Here is a 19,786-nt window from a genome sequence, read left to right as displayed (position 1 = left end):
GTGTATATAAACAGGAGTTGTATATTGATCTTGTATAAGTTCTTAATTATTGAACAACTTAGTATTGTTAGAAAAAATAATTAAAAATAGTTTTATTTAAATAAAATTGATATATCAATAATTCGAATTAAAATGGATCTATGTATAATAATAATAATAATAATAATAATAATAATAATAATAAAAGCAGGCCGGTGCACGGAACTTCCGCTATGCGGGGTCTCGGGAAAGGATCCATTGTACGTGGTCTTACCTTATTTTTTGCAAGAGGTTGTTTCCAGAAAATATATAAATTAATGTGAGATATTACTTTATATATAATAATTATATCAATTAACTATTTATTCATTTAATTAATTATTAATTAAATAATATATATTTTAAATAGTAAAAAAAATATCAAGTAAAAAAGATACAAAATAATAAAAAAATATCAGAATATAAATCTAATTTATTAGATTTTTTTTAGAATTTTTAAAGATTTTTTTAATTTTAAATGAAATTTAAAATAATGCAATATATATATATATATATATATATTAGAATATAAATAAAAATTATTATATTTTTTAAAATTTTTAAATAAAATTTAAAACATTAAAAAATAAATTTTTAGAATATTAATTTATTAAATTTATTTTAATTTTAAATATATTTTTATATATTCTATTAGCATAATTTAATTAAGGTTTATAAAAGGCTGTTCGAAATATCACATTTCCTTAGGAATTGTTTAAATTAATTAAATTAAATAATTAATTTCTATCGAGAAAAGAAACTGCGGCCCCTAATTTGCCGGAAGCGTCGCCGGACAAGTCCAAAGGCCCCGGAAGGTTGGCGGATGCGTCTGACAACCCCCAGAAGGTCGCCGAAGGCATCCCACGACTCCTTCGGCGCCATCGGAGGCATCTACGACTCCTCCAGTGCCTCGATACGGGGACGCCTCTTGTGTGAGTTTCACTCACCCAGTGGAACGGTAAAAAACATTCTTGTTAGTGACACAGAATGATATTTTATACACTAACCCTGATCTCTTTTTATAATTTGATAACATGACTTATTTTTTACAAAATAAAAGACCTTTTCTAATAAAACTCCAATTATCCTAATAAAATTTGACTAACTCCTTTAAAAAGAAATAAATTAATTTTTTTAAAAATTCTAATAATTTCTAAAAATGAACGATTTTGACAACTTTTAATAAAATTATATTATTGATTGCGTTAACAAGAGATTTTCTCCATGAGTTTTTTTTTTCGAGCTCTTGAGCAACCTCTTTGCAAGTTTTGTGTCCGTCTTTTATAATACTCCAAGTTCAGTTTTTCTAACTTTTTTCCTATATGATTTATTTATATATGCTGTAGGATGGGTGAGATTGAGTTACCTTCTTTTTCTTCTCTCTTTTCTACTTATATTCTACAATCATTTTAAAAGCATATATAGTATTGAAGTTTTGTTATCCTCTTAGATCAGATCTGAGATTTGTGATACTTGTTTACAAGATTAATTGTTTCTTCGTTAGCAAAGTGTCACACCAAAATGACATGAGCCATGTTCAATATAGTGTTAGCATTGTCTCTCTCTTGTCCTAGTTTTCTCATTGCAAATAATTAATGTTTCTTTAATTATTTATTTTTCCACTATAGTTTACTTTTAGAGTTTGATTACATATTGACACTCTAACTTTTGATTGAGTTGTGAGATTTGCTAGAATTTAGTGAATTGTCTGTTAGACCTCCATCCAGTCGGTTTTAACAATTATTTAAATCCAAAGGAATTGTTTTGTTAATGTTGTTGCTGATTTTTTTATTTCTTTTTTTGCTTAACTAAGTGAATCCTTATTTGATATTTGAATCTTCGTGGATGGGGTGTGTTGACAACAACGTCAAATTGAATTGGAGTGGTAGAAACCATAGGAATTTCCGACAATAGAAGAAGATGACAGGGGCATGGGCGCTAGGCCAACCGTACGAGATTGTAATGATGGCAAGAGGCAGCAAGATGAAGGTGCATGTTGCAGCATGGTTCGAGATGGTGTGGCAAGGCAATGATTGACTTCAGGGAACTTGTAGTGGTGGTCGGAAGACGCCACTCTGACTCTGGTTACAAAAGAGAGTAAGGAGGGAAAGTCAAAGAAGCAACAACAATGGGCCTTGACTATGTTGCTTGGAGGTGTATAGTCGATGATTACTTTGGGCGGAAGGTGGATGATGTGCATGAATCAAAATAGGTTCTGTGTGGGTGGAGCAATAGTGGAAGGGTGGCTTTATCTTTAGATCTCTTAACGACAGAGTACCAGGAGCAAAAAGAACTCGTATAGAGACTGAACCTGACTTTGATAACAATTCGCATAACACAAACAGAATCAAGCATCACACAAAGGAAATCACACAGAGAACTAAAAAGAAAAATTCTTATTGATCAAAAATTGAGGTTACTACTTTTAGAAACTCAATTCCAATGAAATCTTGGAAATATGTAAAAAAAAATAAAAAACTACTATTACCCTCATTAATTAATTGACTACCTAATTGAAAGCTGTCAAACTAAACTAGATTTATTACCTGACCAACTATAGTTATTACCAAACAACTCAAATTGGGAGGACCTCAACCCGTATGTTTGTGCTGGTGACAAAGTTGCAGATTTTGAAAAGAGAGTTGTAGTTGTGGTCGCGTGACATCAAGAGAGGTAATGACCACCAGACTGCTACTGTGAAATTGAAGCTAGAAGAAGTGCAAAAAGCCTTGCTGACTAATATAATTTTGCAACAGCAAGTATTGAGTTTGCACAGGGAAACCATGGTGCTGCTTGAATTGGAGGACGTGCAGTTAAGACAAACATCTAGAGATACCACAATAGCATTAGGTGACTCTAACATGAGGTATGCTTATAGATCTTTGCAGGCTAGAATGCATAAGAATTCTATAAACTCTGCATTGGATAGAAATGTGTTGCAAGGAGGACAATTGTGAAGAAGAGGCTTTACCTCCCTTCTAGGTGCTAGTGGGGTGGATTGGCATGAAGATGAAATTGTTAACCTCTTACCCATGTTAAATAAAGTTCTCTTACCCATGTTGAATAGAGTTCTTGAAGTTGAAAACCTGTCTTATAAGGACTTTTCTGATAAAGAAATTGAGTATGTTATACTCAAGGAACCGTTGGATAAAGCCCCAGAGGTGGATTTCTATAATGTAGAGTTCTATGAAGATGTTATAAAAGCTATACAATCTCTTTTGGTCATGAGCAGGTGCTTGATGATGCTGATGGTCGATGAGGTAAATGTTACCACTATAACCTTGATGAAGAAAACTTCAGCCTTTTGCATTTTAGCCCTCTGTCAATATGTAAGGTTTTGTACAGATTTATTGCAAAAATTATTGTTAATAGGATAAAGCCTATGTTATTAAAAATCAATGCTGGGATCAGCATGCTTTCATAAATGGAAGACTAATCTAGAATAGTATGGTTATTTATTAGGACTTGCGGAAAGGGTATCACCTTGAACTAGGGCTTCCCAGAATGTGTATTAAGGTTGACTATAAAAGGCATTTGACACCTTAAACCACAAATATTTTTTTGCCTTGATGAGAAAGATGAGGTCTCCCGATTGCTTTATTAATTGGATTAGAGCCTGTATTTACTCTCCTAGTTTAGTATTTATATGAATATCACACGAGTTTGACTTATTTTGATAAATCTGCTACCATATTGTAAGATTGTTACTAGAATCAACTAGGAAAATTGGAGTCCAAGTTACTGAAAATTCTTAAATTTTATAAGGAGCTATTTGAAAAAAAAAATGTAGACCCGCTACATTAACGACCCCTTAGTACCGATCCCACGGATATGGAGGGAGGTAAATGCAAGTTCACAGGCATTAGGAAGGAGCTATTTGAAACTTTGTTGATATGTGTGTCTTTTAAAATAAAGAAATAAATAAATAACTAGTAGAAAACTGTCATCATTATTGGACCTCTTTTAGATTAACTTTGGAAAAGTTGCAAGCTAGAAAATCTTGAAATAGTTATTGGTGGACCTAGACATGGAGGATAGTTGTTAAATTGTGATTGTGACTTGGTGATTGAGATATATCAGTTATAAGCCAAGATTTAAAATTGTTAGCCAATAGCATGATGATATTCAGAGTTCTGAGTGGTGAATCCAAATGATGTATAAAAATGATCTAGAATTCTCAAGGCATAGATTGTGAGAAATTTGAAGATTAGAAGAGCAGAGATCCTTGTGAATAAGGGAAGGCAGTGTTTTGAGTATAATTCTAGTTTTTTTTAAATATTATTTTAATCAAATTTGAGTTTAAGATCGTGGTTTGATATGAAGAATATTCACTTTCAGGGCGTTTGAGTTTTTGGCCTCAAATTGGAGCTGAGTTAATCTAGTTAAATTTGAACGAAAATAAATGTTACCTTAGATAAGTCTCTAATTGAACTATTGTGAGAATTATGAAAGTATAATACTGAGATTTAGTGTTTGTAGTCTAGGTTCAATTCAGATTAACTTTAAATGCTATTTTAACAATACATTAAACTAGAGATAACTCAAGAATGAGAAAATAAAATGTGAGTTCAATACTCTTATTTTGCCTTGTGGGTAAGTCAAATTTAGAGGACCAAATTTCTTTTTTTGGGGGTGTAGGATTTTATAGTATTGGTTTTTGGGAACCTAATTGTAAACTTTAAATTAATAGATTAATTTGCAAAATTCCAATTAATAACCTAATTTTTCCTCTTCCTCACTCCCTGACTATGTTTTTCTTTCCCATCTACCCAATAGTTGTCACCCTTCCATCATTGTTGACCTCTTGTCATTGCCACCTTGCCGCTGTCGCAGCCCTACTGTTGTTGTTGCCCTAAAGTGGTAGCCATGCTATCATCATCCCACCTCTTCTTTTGAGAAAACCTAATCGCGAAAGACCTCGTTCCTTTCTCGTCATCATTGATCAGAGGACATAGTGCTACCGTCATCGCCTTTATTGCCATCACTCTCGCTGCTTATTGTGACATCATACCTGAAAGGAAACCCATCTCTGTCGAGCATCCTCTTAGCAGCCATTGGAACTGTGCTTGTGGATGCTACAAGCATATAAGGCAATGATTTTAGTGGGTCAGATCGAGCCACTAGTGAGTAGCGACACTTATTCTTGCAACAACATGGGATCTAAACTCTATCATTTAGAGCAAGCTTTTTCTTTTCCTTCTAGTAAACCCAATTCAGATTTCTCCTCACCCTATCTAGTGTGCTATGTGCTATGTCAGTGATTAAGGGGCAAGTTAGGATGGATGGAACTGAAGCGTGCCTTGAGGTAAAGCGTACTTGCTTGCTTTTTATCTAAAATAAAGTTTTGTAATATGGATTGAGTCATGGACACCCTTGTTAGATCTTATCAAGTGATGGTATGCCACTTTTGTATTGCATGTTTAAGGTAAGTTATAGTCCACGACATTTTTATCTAGATGGATGGTTAAGGTCATATAGGGGTTGAATTTGTTTCTGTAAGTTGAGTTATGGTTAGGCTCATTATGGGATCAAATAAATATTCATATGGAAACTCTTAGCGAAGTGGGTTTATTCTTGTTTGTTTCAGTTCATTTACCTTGTGTATGATCTAATTTATGAAAGTAAGTCAATTATGTAATTGTTGGAAATAGAATTATTTGTGATCTCATCTCTACTCTTATTGCATGTAATTTTCTCCCATATTGCTTGCCCTTCTATATTTGTTATATCTAGGTTGCTTGTTCCCTTTTGAGAACCATGACAAATTAAATTACATAATTAATTATGTTAACTAATAGAATAATAAAGAAATTATACTACAGAGCTTGGGTTGCATGCTCCGAAAGGGATTGCATTACTCATATTAAATTTGAATAGACAATAAATGCAACACTCATACTATAGAGCTTTGGTTCCACACTCTAAAGGAGTTGTGTGACTTCTTATGCCAAAATAAATAAATAAATGAATTATTTATATTATAGAGTATTTGGCTCTACTCTCAGGAGGGATCCTTGATTATTGTTATTATTTTTTTCATGCGTTTGTAGGCTTTATCCATTTTACATGAGAAGTCTATCTCGCTGGATGAATTGTGAGTCATTCACCTTTATTTTGTGAGTAGCATTTCTGGGTGGATTGTGGGTCATTCAATCTTTATATATTTTAGGTGGATTGTGGGTTGTTCACCCCATATATATGATACATTTTTACTAGGTGGATTGCAAGTCATTTACCCTATATATTGATATATATTTGCGAGGTACTTCGTTTTGGATTAATTGCGGGTCGTTTATCCTTGCATTTGTTGTATTCTAATGTTGAACCTATTTTGGGGTTAGTAATTGATCCCTATAAGATTTTGCATATGGCACGCCACTTCCCTGAATTTGGCATTCTATGGCTGCTCAATTTGCTGCATTTAATGACTGCAAACTGCATTAACATGCTTTATGGCACGTTGCCTTAAGTCCTGGATTTGGGATGCTATATTTTCTCCTTGAGCTGCTATGAGTTTAAGGCTGCTATGAAATTTCATGTTTAAAAGTTTTGATTATGAAGGTAATTGGTTACCCAGTTTGTTTTTCCTTTAGGAAATTAGCAACATGCAGATAGTTTTGTCAGAGTTTTTCCCCTTGCATATGAGATAGTAGTAACAGATAGCAGAGATGTGAGAGTTTCTTTTTGCATGACAAGTTTTGGTCTGAAATGTACATGTACATATCTTTTAATATCAATATATATACTCACTTGTCTTGTGCAATAAAAAGAGAAAAAACTCAAATCAGAATTCAAACTTCAAATATTGGTTGATTAGATTCCTTTTCTGCATCATGCTTTCTTAGTCATTTTCATGTCAACCTTTGTATGAAACTAGAAAGTCTACACATGCCCCATACTTCCAGTGGTCACAAAGCTTGCACATGGCACATGCTCCATGTATTCTTTGTATATTTTTATCTGTTGTTTTCTTCACTGACAAATTTGTTTTATGCTTAGGTATACCAAGTTGGGATTTGCTGGCAATGTAGAACCTTGCTTCACCATACCCACTGTTGTTGCTACCAATGAATCCTTTTCAAATCAATCTAGAGGCCCTACTAAAGGAAATTGGATGGCACAGCATAATGCAAGTGTAATGGCAGATCTTGATTATTTAATTGGGGAAGATGCTTTACAGCGTTTTCGTGTTAGTAACACATACAGTCTTAGTTACCCTGTTCGGAATGGTCAGGTATGAACCGTGAAGAATTGGCAATTCATTATTGCATAGCCCTCATCATGTACAGAAGTTAAAATACCCTTTTGCAGGTGGAGAATTGGGATGCAATGGAAAGATTTTGGCAGCAATGTATTTTCAATTACTTGCGCTGTGATCCAGAAGATCATTATTTCCTCCTAACTGAAAGCCCACTTACTGCACCTGAGAATCGAGAATATGCAGGAGAAATCATGTTCGAGACGTTTAATGTCCCTGGGTTATATATTGCTGTTCAACCTGTCCTTGCCCTTGCAGCCGGGTACACTACTTCAAAGGTTAGATTTTAAATGTGGTATGGTTGATGATTCCAAATTATATTATCTTAGTCTCCTGAAATTCTCATCATGAGATATCGCTCAAAATCAATTCTAATAGAAGCTCAAAATCAATTCTGATTTCTATCAGAAATATTTTATCAGATTTAATTATTAGCTAGTGTAAGTTTCTGATAGTGGGGATTTTTGTTGTAAGTTTATTTTGAGTGATGTAGCTATAAACTCTTTGTTTTGAAAGTTGGCTTCCACTTTTCAGTGCGAAATGACAGGCGTTGTTGTAGATGTTGGAGATGGAGCTACTCATGTAGTGCCAGTGGCTGATGGTTATGTGATTGGAGGTAGCATCAAATCCATTCCTATTGCTGGCAAGGATGTTACTCAATTTGTTCAACAGCTTATGAAGGTAGAACATCTTCTATGTTAAAACTTTTTTCACCCTGTATTATATCAGCTAATTTGGAGGGGAGCCTCGGCACAATAGTAAAGACTGTAAAGTTGTTGTCATGTGATCTTGAGGTCACGGGTTCGAGTTGTGGAAATAATCTCTTGCAAAAATGCAAGGTAAGGTTATGTATAAGAGACTCAATGTGGTTTGAGCCTTCCCCATACCCCGCACAGGCTGCCCTATTATTATACCAACTAATTTGGTCGATCATACAAGTGGAACTTTCTCACTGCAATATATGCGATTAATTTTGTTTAGTTTTCAACACATTGTTTGAAAGATTTTTGTTGAACAGAAAAAAAATTTAGCATCTGAAATGTCATCAAATATGGCTTGAATTTTAGAAGATTTTTAATCAATATTTTCATGATAGTCAATAGGCATATATGGAAACCAAATGAACTATTGATCATACTAGTCAATCTATATGGATTAAGAAACTATGTTGAAGCTTAATATTTTCTATGTTTTGGTTTCGTGTATATTCTTATAGGCAATCACTTTTGTTGGCAGGTGAATCTAAATGTATGAAGGAACTATGTCGAAGCTAAATCCTTCTATATCTTGGTTTCAGTTTATATATTGTAAACACTAATATCTTTGTTACATGTAGTTGCATGAATTTCTGAGTTAGAAATAGTCAATGGAAGTTTTTTAGCTAGTTAATTGTACTGAAAGAGATAGGAAGTGTCAACCACCCCAGGGATAGTCAATGAGGCTAACTGAGATTATCATTTTTTTTTTTGTTGTCAACCACCCCAGGGATAATCAATGAGGCTAACTGGGATTATCAATTTTTTTTGTTGTCATGAATTATTTCAATTTCCAGAAAATATATATAGTTGGAATGTAACCGGAACTCTGCAAGATTTTTGAAAATTAGTGTTAATGAGAATCTTGAGTTCAGCATCAGGGCTGCAACATTTTTTGACTTTGAAGATAAAAAGTTATAGTCTGAATGCATTAAATGGTAGTCTAGTAAAATAATTAATTTGTTTGATTGCAGATTCAGTTCAAACCAAATTTAATCAGTCCGAACTGATCATTTTGATTTAGTTTCAATTTGGTTTATATGTTAATTCAGTTTTGTTCGATTTGAACTTAAACCGTTACTTAAAAGAGTGGCTTCTCCTTGATTTTGTTGATATCCTAGTTTATCTCTCCAGATAATGATTTTAATTATTGGCAAGCATTAAATGTGGGTTGAGATTCTTATCAGTGTCAATATAGTCAGATAAACCCCTTATAAGATGTAAATTACAACAACAACCAAGGTTTATCCCACTAGGTGGGGTCGCCTATCCATTCATTGAACATTTGACATAGTTTAACGTTGGCCGGCAACCTAATGCAACCCTCCTCCATTATCCGGACTTGGGATTGGCCATGACTGGTTTGTCATGGGTGGACTTCCTTATAAGATGTAAATTAAGTGCATAATATTGGTTACTTACTTTTTGGATCCTCCAGTAGTACTATTTCTGTATTTTTATCAGGTTTCAGATTTGTACTTTTCTGCACATTAGCACAACATACGCCAGTGTTTTTCTTGATAAACTAACTCCTATGATACTCCCAGTTATGACCTATTGTAATTGTCAACTTCTTCGAGTTAGCTATATTGTGCTTGTAATTACCTATTAACACTTATCTTATCATATAGGAGAGAGGAGAACATATACCACCAGAAGATTCATTGGAAGTAGCAAGGAAGGTCAAAGAACTGTATTGTTACACTTGTTCAGATATTGTGAAGGTTAGTTAAAGATATGATTTCTGGGAAAGGAGGATGCATAAGCTCCTCTGCATCATATATTTCTGCATTTTGCATGGCTTCAAGCTCCTTATGCAAAAGATGTATCAATGATACTAGATAAAGGGAAAAACTGTCACATGCCAAATAAGAGTGATCAGTTCTACCACTTTCTAACTCACAAAAGCTTAAAGTGCTCAATTTTAAGTTTGCCCTCAGTTATACATAACAAAATGCTGACCTTGCTATCAAACTCACATTACCAGTAAGTATTTAATTATTTTATGTTTAGAGCAATTTGATAATTTAAGGGGGCATTTGGTTCTTTCCTAGGAATAGGAATCGGAATGGGAATCATTATATTGTGGAATGAGAATGAATATGAGCATGATATCACTCTTAAAAGCAATGTTTGGTTAGTTGCATATTTTCTATCGGAATAAATCAAAATTTCTTTTTTTACCCTTAAAGGAAAATAAGAAAAAATTAGATGTGAGAGAAAGATGAATATGAGAGAAAAATATGATGAAAGAAAATGATGAGAGAGAAAGTATGATAAGAGAGAAAGAATGAAGAGAGAGAAAGTGTGATGAGAGAAAATGAGAAAAGAGAGTGTGATAGGAGAGAGCATGATGAGAGAAGATGAGGGAGAAAATATGATGTGAAAGAAAATATGATGGGAGAGGATGAAGACAAAGAAAATGTAATGAGGAAAAATGAGAAGAGAGTGTGATGAGAGAGATTGAGGAGAGAGAAAGTATGATGAGAGAAAAAGTGTGATGAGAAAAAAAAACAATGAGTGTGATGGGAGAGATTGAGGAGAGAGAAAGTATGATGAGAGAGAAAGTGTGTTGAGGAAAAAAAGGAGGAAGTGTGACAAGGGAGATTGAGGAGAGAGAAAGTGTGATGAGAAAAAAAGAGAAGAGAGTGTGATGGGAGAGATTGAGGAGAGAGAAAGTATGATGAGAGAGAAAGTATGATGAGAGAGAAAGTATGATGAGAAAAAAAAGAAGAGAGTGTGATGGAAGAGATTGTGGAGAGAGAAAGTATGATGAGAGAGAAAGTGTAATAAAAAAAAAGAGGAAACCGAGCGTGATAGGAGAGATTAAGGAGAGAGAAAGTGTGTGATAAAATGATGAGAGAAAAAATATGATGAGAGAGAAAATATGATGAGAGAGAATAAGGAGAGAGAAGTGATATGAAAGAAAAAATAAATAAATATATTTTAATATTTGATATTAAGGGAGAAAATTTTAGTTTTAGGTCAAGGGTATTTTTGGAATAAGGGAATATTTTGATTGATGAAAATAGGGTAATGACTCATTGAAGGGGAGGTACATGGGAATGAGTTATTACCCAATTTCAAGGATTCATTCCCTTATTTGTATTTTTATTCCTATAATCCAAACATTAACAATGACAATCAATGATTCCCATTCCCATTCCCCACTCCTATTCCCCTAAACCAAACGCCCCCTAAGTTTAGAGTCTAATGGATGATCAAGTCACTTTTGGGTGTGTTGTATTCTTTCCCACTAGAGAATGGATGCTGATTGTTGTATACACAATTATTAAGCCAAATTGCACTTATGATTATGATAAAGAATCACAAAAAGAACTTTGATGATGAATGTTGTTACTTGTCCAATATCATTACCTAATATTTTTCACTACTGTTAGGAGTTCAATAAACATGATAAGGACCCTCGTAAGTATACTAAGCAGTGGACTGGTATTAAACCAAAGACTGGAGTATCATATACCTGTGATATTGGATATGAGCGCTTTCTTGGTCCTGAGGTGAGTTTTTCAATCTAATGTTGCAACTAACCTATGCTGCATGTTCATTCTAATGAACTCATGTTTATTGAAAAAATTATTTAAAGCATGTAAAGGTTTATTTACATTTTATGAGTGCTTTGCATTTTATGATTTGTTTACAAGCATGTAAAGGTTGTTGAACTCAGTTTATTGAAAAAATTATTTAAAAGGTAATCAAGATTGATAGGCATTCGAGAGTGAGTTTTGAGCTGCGTCAAGTGTCTACCTTAATGGACAAGCTTGTGAAGCACCGAGTTATCTAAGTCGGGCTTATTTAGAGATCTTATTTTGATGACCTATAGAGATGATAGGAAATTTATACTTGTAACTAAGATTTGGGTGATCAAACTTTGTGTTAGTTTTCTGAAAATGGTGTTCTAAGCTAAACTTGAAGGTTTGCAAGTTTGATCGGCCAAAACATTTTTTAGTCAACAAAATCTGCTTAGACGACTAAAATTTTGGAAGTCAATCAAGTTTTGAATGTTGACATTTAAGGATCATAACGGCTTTTAGCCAACCAAACATTAAAAATATTATTGTTGGATCTCAGCTTAAAGTCCATTTTGGTGATTCTCTTAGCGCAAGAAGTACGAAAACATTTGAATTGTTCCTTTATCTTTGTTGAAGTGCCAAAGAATTGCCTAGGGGCTATGAAAGGTTTGTTCAAGATTTCATCCTTGCATTAAAAGCTCTCTTCAATAATATTTCTCCTCACCTAGGATTAATTTCTATCTATAGATTTGTTTATTCTATTGTTGTAAAGAGAGTTGGCTGGAAATTTGTGCTAAGGTTTTATTTTCTTGAGTTTTTATCTTAAACTATCAAGGCCAACCCTACTGCTTCGTGACTAGGAGCAATATAGTGATTTTTATTTTGGGATTATTGCACCAGATTGATAGGCCATAAATGTAAGAACTTAGTGTTCCAAAACTACATTATATCTCTTGTTAGCGTTATGTTATTTATTTATCTTTATTTATATTTCACTTTACATCTCAGTTGCACTCAACTCTGATCTTTATACACACTCATCGTCTATTTACTTTTTTTTTATCTAGTTAATTGCATTCAAGGTTATCCTTATTACTTAAATAAAAAAAAAACTTAATATCCTAGAGCAATGAGTGGCAATCAAGGAGATTACTTAACCAATTGTTCTCCATTGTATGAAGGAATTAACTTTGCCTATTGGAGGATGCAAATGGAGATTTATTTTCGCTTGAACTTTGATATGATGATAGTCTTGAAAGAGGAATATAAAAAGCCATGAGACAAAAATGGAAATCTTATTAAGATGCTCAAATAGACTAAAAATCATAAAGATGAATATATATAGCTTGCAAAAAAGACACTTATACATTGATTTGTGACCTTTCAAAAGAATTGAATAAAAAAGTCACTACAAGAATGCTCAATATGTATAGGACAAGCTTATTGAATTAAAGGTTTTTCTTTTTAAATTTCCACTGAATTAAGAAAAGAAAGAAGGAATCTCCTAAGAAATTAGAATGAAGAATGGAGAAACTGTGGCAAAATGCATATTTAATACAAGCAAATCATCAAGGAATTTGATATAGAATGCACTCAAAAAATTTCTTAGAACTTCTAGGTCGAGTTCAATGGTGGACCTTTATTGAGTATTAAAGGATCTAAGCACATGCAAGCTTGAAGACATTTTGCATTGTGGAGCTTTATGAAAACTTGAAAGTAAATATATGAAGAGATAAAGAAAAGAGATATTTACAGATAGAGAAGGCAAGGCATCATCATCATTATCATCCTCTTTATCAAATACTAGTGAAAATGAAGCTACACAAATTGCCAATATGGTGAAGAAAAAGATTGGACAAAAAAGATTGAGCAAGGAAGACATATATAGAAGATGATGCGCACAAGATGAGAAAATAAAAAGAAGCAAAGAATCACATGTTACAAGTGTAATAAGAAATGACATATCAAAAGTGAATGCCTAAAATTGAATAGGAAAGAAAACTAAGAAAAGGGAAAGAGAAAAAGTTACAACTACTTGGGATGATAACAAACATCAAGTCATCTGTTGATGAAGCCACCATAAAATTTTTCTCAGCAATTACACATGAAAAAGAAATCCTACTTGAAGGGGAAGATACTAGTGATGGTGAAAGTGATTTCAATGTAAATGACTTATCTAATGATGAATTTTTAGCTTAAGGAACTAACAAAGTTTGAGAATAAGATCAAGGCATATAGGAAGTATTGAAAGACTAAGGTAGATTCCTTTTATCTGACATGTGAACATGTTGAACAACTTGAACTTAAAAATGAAAATTGGAATTTTCAACTTTATGAGATGAAGACTAGTTGGTCGGTCCCAAGCCCGGATAAAGGAGGAGGGTTGCGTTAGGTTGCCAGCCAGCGTCAAACTATGGCAAATATTCAATGAATGAATCCATTAAACTATTGTGCTAATGCTATATTGTTATCCGGAAGGAACGCGTTGCAGGGTCCGACTGTAACGTCTCGGCAAGGACCGCTACATCTCCAGAACTCGGATATAGTGATAAATATACAAGAGTTCGCGTTACAGGGTCCGACTGTAATGTCTCGGCAAGGACCGCTACATCTCCAGAACTCGGATGTAGTGATAAATATGCAAGAGTTCGCGTTACAGGGTCCGACTGTAACGTCTGACCGCTACATCTCCATGAGAACTTGGGTGTAGTGTTAAATAGGCAAGAGTTCTTACACCATAGGTTAGATAAGTATAAATATGATAGGAAAATTAATAATCTAAGATTAGAACATGGAATATAGGAACTCTCACTGGTAAATCAATGGAGGTAGTAGATACGATGATTAAGAGAAAAATTAGTATTTTGTGTGTACAAGAGACAAAATGGACAGGCGAGAAGGCAAAGATGATAGAGAACTCGGGTTTTAAGTTATGGTACACTGGAAAGAGTAAAGTAAGAAATGGAGTGGGTATCATTGTAGATAGTTTGTTAAAGGATGAAGTTGTAGGAGTAGTTAGAAAAGGGGATAGAATTATAGCCCTTAAGATAATAGTGACAAAAGAAACTATGAACATAATTAGCGTATATACACCACAAGTAGGATTAGATGAAGCTACCAAATCAAGGTTTTGGGAGGACTTAGATGAAATATTACAAAATATTCCACCAAATGAAATGATTTTAATAGGAGGTAATCTAAATGGGCATGTCGGAGTGAAAAATGAGGAATATGAGAGAATACATGGGAGTTATGGGTTTGAAACGAGGAATGAGGAAGGGAAAACTATATTAGATTTTGCGATAGCATATGACCTTATATTAGCTAATACGTTTTTTAAGAAAAAAGAAGAACACTTAGTCACATTCAAAAGTGGGAATAATAAATCGCAAATTGACTTTCTTATGGTTAGGAAGAAGGATAGAAAGATTTGTAAAGATTGCAAAGTCATCCCTGGAGAAAGCTTAATTACCCAACATAGGATAGTAGTGTTAGATATACACCTCAAACATAGTATCAATAGAAAGAAAATATATACAATTCCTAGAATTAAGTGGTGGAAGTTAAAGGATGGGAAACAAAATATATTTAAGGAGAAGATAAAAGTACAAGTATTAGGTGAGATATACGATGACTTTAATACAACATGGGATAAGATGGTATCAAAGTTGAAAATAGTAGCTAAGAGTGTACTCGGTGAGTTAAAGGGACATGCACCACTAAGTAAAAAATCTTGGTGGTGGAATGAGAAAGTACAAGAGAAAGTGAAGGAAAAACGAATAGCTTATAAGGAATTATATATTTGTAAGAACGAGGAAAACTTAAAAAAATATACAATAGCCAAGAAAGAATCTAAGAAAGTAGTGAGTGAAGTAAAAAATGAAACTTTTGAACGGTTATATCACAAATTGGATACAAAAGAAGGGGAAAGAGACATTTATAGAATAGCTAAAGTGAGAGAAAGGAAAACAAGAGATCTTAGCCAAATAAAATGTATTAAAGATGAATGTAATAGGGTATTAGTAAATGATGGAGAAATAAAAGAGCCATGGAAGAGGTATTTTCATCAACTTTTTAATGAAGGTTTAGGTGACCAACTTAACTTAGGTAATTTAATTAGGTTAAATGAGCATAGAAATTTTAATTTTTATCGTAGAATTCAAACTTCAGAAGTAAAACAAACTTTAAATAAGATGCATAATGGAAAAGCCGTTGGACCAGATGATATTCCGATAGAGGTATGGAAGTACTTAGGGAGACAAGGTATTGAATGACTTACAAAATTATTTAACATGATATTGAAAACGAAAAGAATGCCTGATCAATGGAGGATAAGTACTCTAGTTCCCTTATATAAGAACAAGGGAGACATACAAAATTGTGCAAACTATAGGGGTATTAAACTAATGAGTCATACTATGAAACTTTGGGAAAAAGTAATAGAAAAAAAATTAAGGAAGGAGACCATGACATTTGAGTTCATGCTTCGAAGGTCGACAATAGAAGCTATCATCTCCTTAGACAATTAATTGAAAATATCGAGAGCAAACAAGATCTACATGGTATTCATTGACTTAGAAAAAGCATGATAGAGTCCCAAGAGAAATTATATGGAGAATTTTAGAAAAGAGATGTTAGCGTAACATATATTGAACTAATTAAGGATATGTATGAGGATGTAACGACAAAAGTGAAGATTTCAAGCGAACTAACTAAAGCGTTTATCATAAAGATAAGGTTACATCAAAGATCAGCTCCGAGTCTCTATCTTTTTACACTAATCATGAATGAACTGACATTCAAGACACAGTACCGTGGTGCATGTTGTTTGCAGATGATATTATTTTGGTAGATGAGACACGTGAAGGAGTAATGGTAAGCTAGAATCTTGGAGGGAAACACTAGAAGGGAAAGGTTTTAAGGTTAGTAGATTAAAGACAGAATATATGGAAATTAAGTTTAGCAATATTAGAAGTAATGAAACAATTATTAAGATAGGAGAGGATGAGTTGCCCGGAACCGAGAGATTTAAATATTTAGGATCATTTTTACAAAATGATGGAGGGATTGAGAGAGATGTCTTACATAGAATACAAGCAGAATGGGTGAAATGGAGAGGAGCGTCGAGTGTTTTATGTGACCGTAAAGTACCTTTTAAACTTAAAGGTAAGTTCTATAAAACAACAGTTAGACCTGCTATGTTATATGGAGCTGAATGTTGGGCTATGACTCGAGCACATGAGTAGAAGATGAGAGTTGCAGAGATGAGGATGCTAAGGTGGATGTGTGGACATACAAAGATGGACAAAATAAGAAATGAGAGCATTAGAGAGAAAGTCGGAGTTGCATCTATTGAGGACAAACTCCGAGAAACACGTTTAAGATGGTACGAACATGTACTTAGACGACCAATAAATGCTCTAGTTAGGCGATGTGAAACTATGATAAACATGCATATCAAACGAGGAAGAGGAAGATCAAAAAAGACTTGGTTAGCAACAATAAAACAAGATAAAATTTATTTAAATATAGATGATGACATAATAAGAGATAGAGCTCAATGGCGTAAAAGGATTCATATAGCCGACTACACCTAGTGAGAAAAGACTTGGTTGTTGTTGTTGTTGTTGTTGCTGTTGTTGTATGAGATGAAGACTATTCTAGAAAGGATTAACAAATGCTCCAAATATCTTGATATAATGTTACAAGGCTAAACGGTAGCAAATAATAAGGTTGGTTTGGGTTAAAAACTAAAATAACAAGTAAAGGTCGACACATCTCTCATTATTAGGAGTTAACCAAAATGTCAAAAACACATCTTATACACCTTTCATGCATAGGGATGTCACTAGAGGAATTAAAGGTAGAACAATAGCTAAGGTATGGTTCCTTCCCATAGCTACCTCAATCTCACATATTGTATTATTCATGATTCCTTCCCATAGCTACCTCAATCTAATTATCTCAATATGAATATTACTTGTGGAATAGAAAAAAACCTTGTATCTTGAGTTTGATAATAATGATGATAATGACAATTAGCATCAAAACCTTGTTTTCTTAGAGTTGCATTACCATTCCACCTCGATGGTTAAAAATACTGATACACAGAAGCCATTTGGGCAACTTCTTAACATTCTATCGATTCTAAGCTTTTTAAATCAAATTAATTAATTTTCAAGTTTAAGTATCTCTAGCATGTAAATAAATAAATCTGAAATCCTATATTATGAAAAATTATTTGTTTCTCTATATTTTTAGGCTTTGAGGATGTGACCCATGAATTTGTTCTCAGACTAACTTGCATGTTGGAATGTCATAGTCCAGTAATGAAATGTATTTTGTCATTGAAAGACTATAGCAAAAAAAATGTAATTAGAAGATGGTGAAACTAATACAAGTTGTATAATAATCATCTGCATTATATCAACTGAAAGTTCGCATTATATTTGCTTCATGTATTCCTTTACATGGGTAGAGGCACAATGGGATGAATATTAGTGGACACCCAAGATTTTCAACCCATTTAATTTGGCATTTGCACTAATTAAATTGGCTCGGGACAAATTAGGGAGAATAGTTAAAACCCAGATGAGTGTTGATGGGTTTGAGTTCAAAGAAACGAGTAAAGAATACCTAAAAAAAATAGAAAATATGTAAATTAAAATTCCCAACCATTCATTTTTCTATTTGATAACTAGTGAAATTTTGGCAAGTACTCATAGGTATTCTTCTCATTTATTCAGATATGGTTACCCCGATCTTTATATTATGGAACGGGTATGAGTTATCATAGGATAGATACAAATATAAAACATCTCAGTAGGTACGAGTAGGTAAAATTTTGTGGGTACTCTATCGGTTTCTCTTTACATAGAAGGGTCGATATGGGTATAGTATCCACTGCAAACTTTGTGGGTACCCGATTGATTGATATTTACATAGAAGGGTAGAGGCTAGTATCCATTGCTTGCAAACGCTTTCTCACAAGTCATCCATCCCAAGATGTGGAGCCCTCTTTGATTGTCTCTTCATATTGGGAACAGCCCAATGCATCTAAAAATAACTGCTTACCTGGTCGAGAAATGCCTACTTCACATAAGCCTTCAAAGGTTCCTACTCTCCCATATGAGACTAAGGATGGATGGAATTGATACTTCAACACAGTGCACAATTGCATAACAGCCATGCTTCAACACAAATACCTTTTAATATGTTATATAACACTCTATGTTGTGCATATGAGAATTCGCAGCAGCCTTGAGTAATACTGGTATCAGTATGTTTTAGTGCTCATTACACATTGTTATACGTAATGTTTGACATTTTCCTCTTTACAATGTGTTGATCTTCCTCTTATACTCGTATTTTGTAGATATTTTTTCATCCTGAGATTTATAGTAGTGATTTTATCAGTCCTTTACCTTCTGTCATTGACAAGTGCATCCAGTCGGCTCCAATTGACACTAGAAGAGCTTTGTACAAGGTTAGAATTGTCTTATCCATCTGTTCAAGCCTCTTCTTCCTGTAACTTCTTCTGTCCTCAGAATGTGGTGCTGTCAGGAGGATCAACCATGTTTAAGGACTTCAACAGGAGATTGCAACGAGATTTGAAAAAGATTGTCGACACTAGGATTTTAGCCTCTGCTGCCCAGCTTGAAGTTGTAAAAGTAGATATTTTAACATTCTTTTTCAAATACCTGTTCTCAAAACTGACTGCGCTTTATTATTCCTCTGCAGTCTCAGCCTATTCAAGTTAATGTTGTGAGCCATCCGATCCAGAGACATGCAGTTTGGTTTGGAGGTTCTATACTTGCCTCTACTCCTGAATTCTATGGGGTACTTATTTCTCCACCTCATTGTCTGGAGTCTACTGCTGAATTTGGAGGCAATTTTTCAATGCTTCATAATTTCCTTTAATCCTAACCACAATATGGTTGCCCCCGGGTAGGATAACGGTGCAACGGCTAAGTCCTCCAAGTGATTAACCACACATCTAAGGGTTAAATTTCAATTGCGGCGCACCGCTGGAATTTTCTTTCAGTGAGACAATCCTAAGATAGCTAGTCACTTGAATGGACATCCGTGAGTGTTTTATAATTTACCTTAGTGGTTGATAGAAAATTTATATGAGATTAATCGATCACCTCTAAGATGTCACCTCTAAGATTAGTTAGTTCAAAGAATTAGATAATTGGATTTATATTTATTTAGTCATTGAA

The 19,786-nt window shown here is 33.8% G+C and overlaps 1 protein-coding gene across 3 annotated transcripts in view; it reads left to right on the top strand.

Moving 5' to 3' along the window:
• The window catches only part of LOC122042341 (actin-related protein 3-like), a 31,107-nt gene that overhangs the window by 10,496 nt on the left and 825 nt on the right, over positions 1-19,786 (top strand). For 2 of the 3 annotated variants that reach the window (XM_042602396.1, XM_042602395.1), the window contains exons 2-9: positions 7,018-7,252; positions 7,330-7,554; positions 7,811-7,957; positions 9,663-9,755; positions 11,433-11,552; positions 18,940-19,050; positions 19,112-19,234; positions 19,305-19,403. In XM_042602396.1, coding sequence (XP_042458330.1) covers positions 7,018-7,252; positions 7,330-7,554; positions 7,811-7,957; positions 9,663-9,755; positions 11,433-11,552; positions 18,940-19,050; positions 19,112-19,234; positions 19,305-19,403 — 1,153 coding nt within the window. Of the gene's footprint in view, positions 1-7,017; positions 7,253-7,329; positions 7,555-7,810; positions 7,958-9,662; positions 9,756-11,432; positions 11,553-18,939; positions 19,051-19,111; positions 19,235-19,304; positions 19,404-19,786 lie in introns of those variants that run through there. The other variant, XR_006129201.1, reaches the window with a different exon arrangement.

The sequence above is a fragment of the Zingiber officinale genome, chromosome 2A (assembly GCF_018446385.1).
Source record: "Zingiber officinale cultivar Zhangliang chromosome 2A, Zo_v1.1, whole genome shotgun sequence".
Lineage (NCBI taxonomy): Eukaryota > Viridiplantae > Streptophyta > Magnoliopsida > Zingiberales > Zingiberaceae > Zingiber > Zingiber officinale.
The sequence above is the reverse complement of the archived record's forward strand: the minus strand, read 5'-3'. Positions and strand labels throughout refer to the sequence as shown.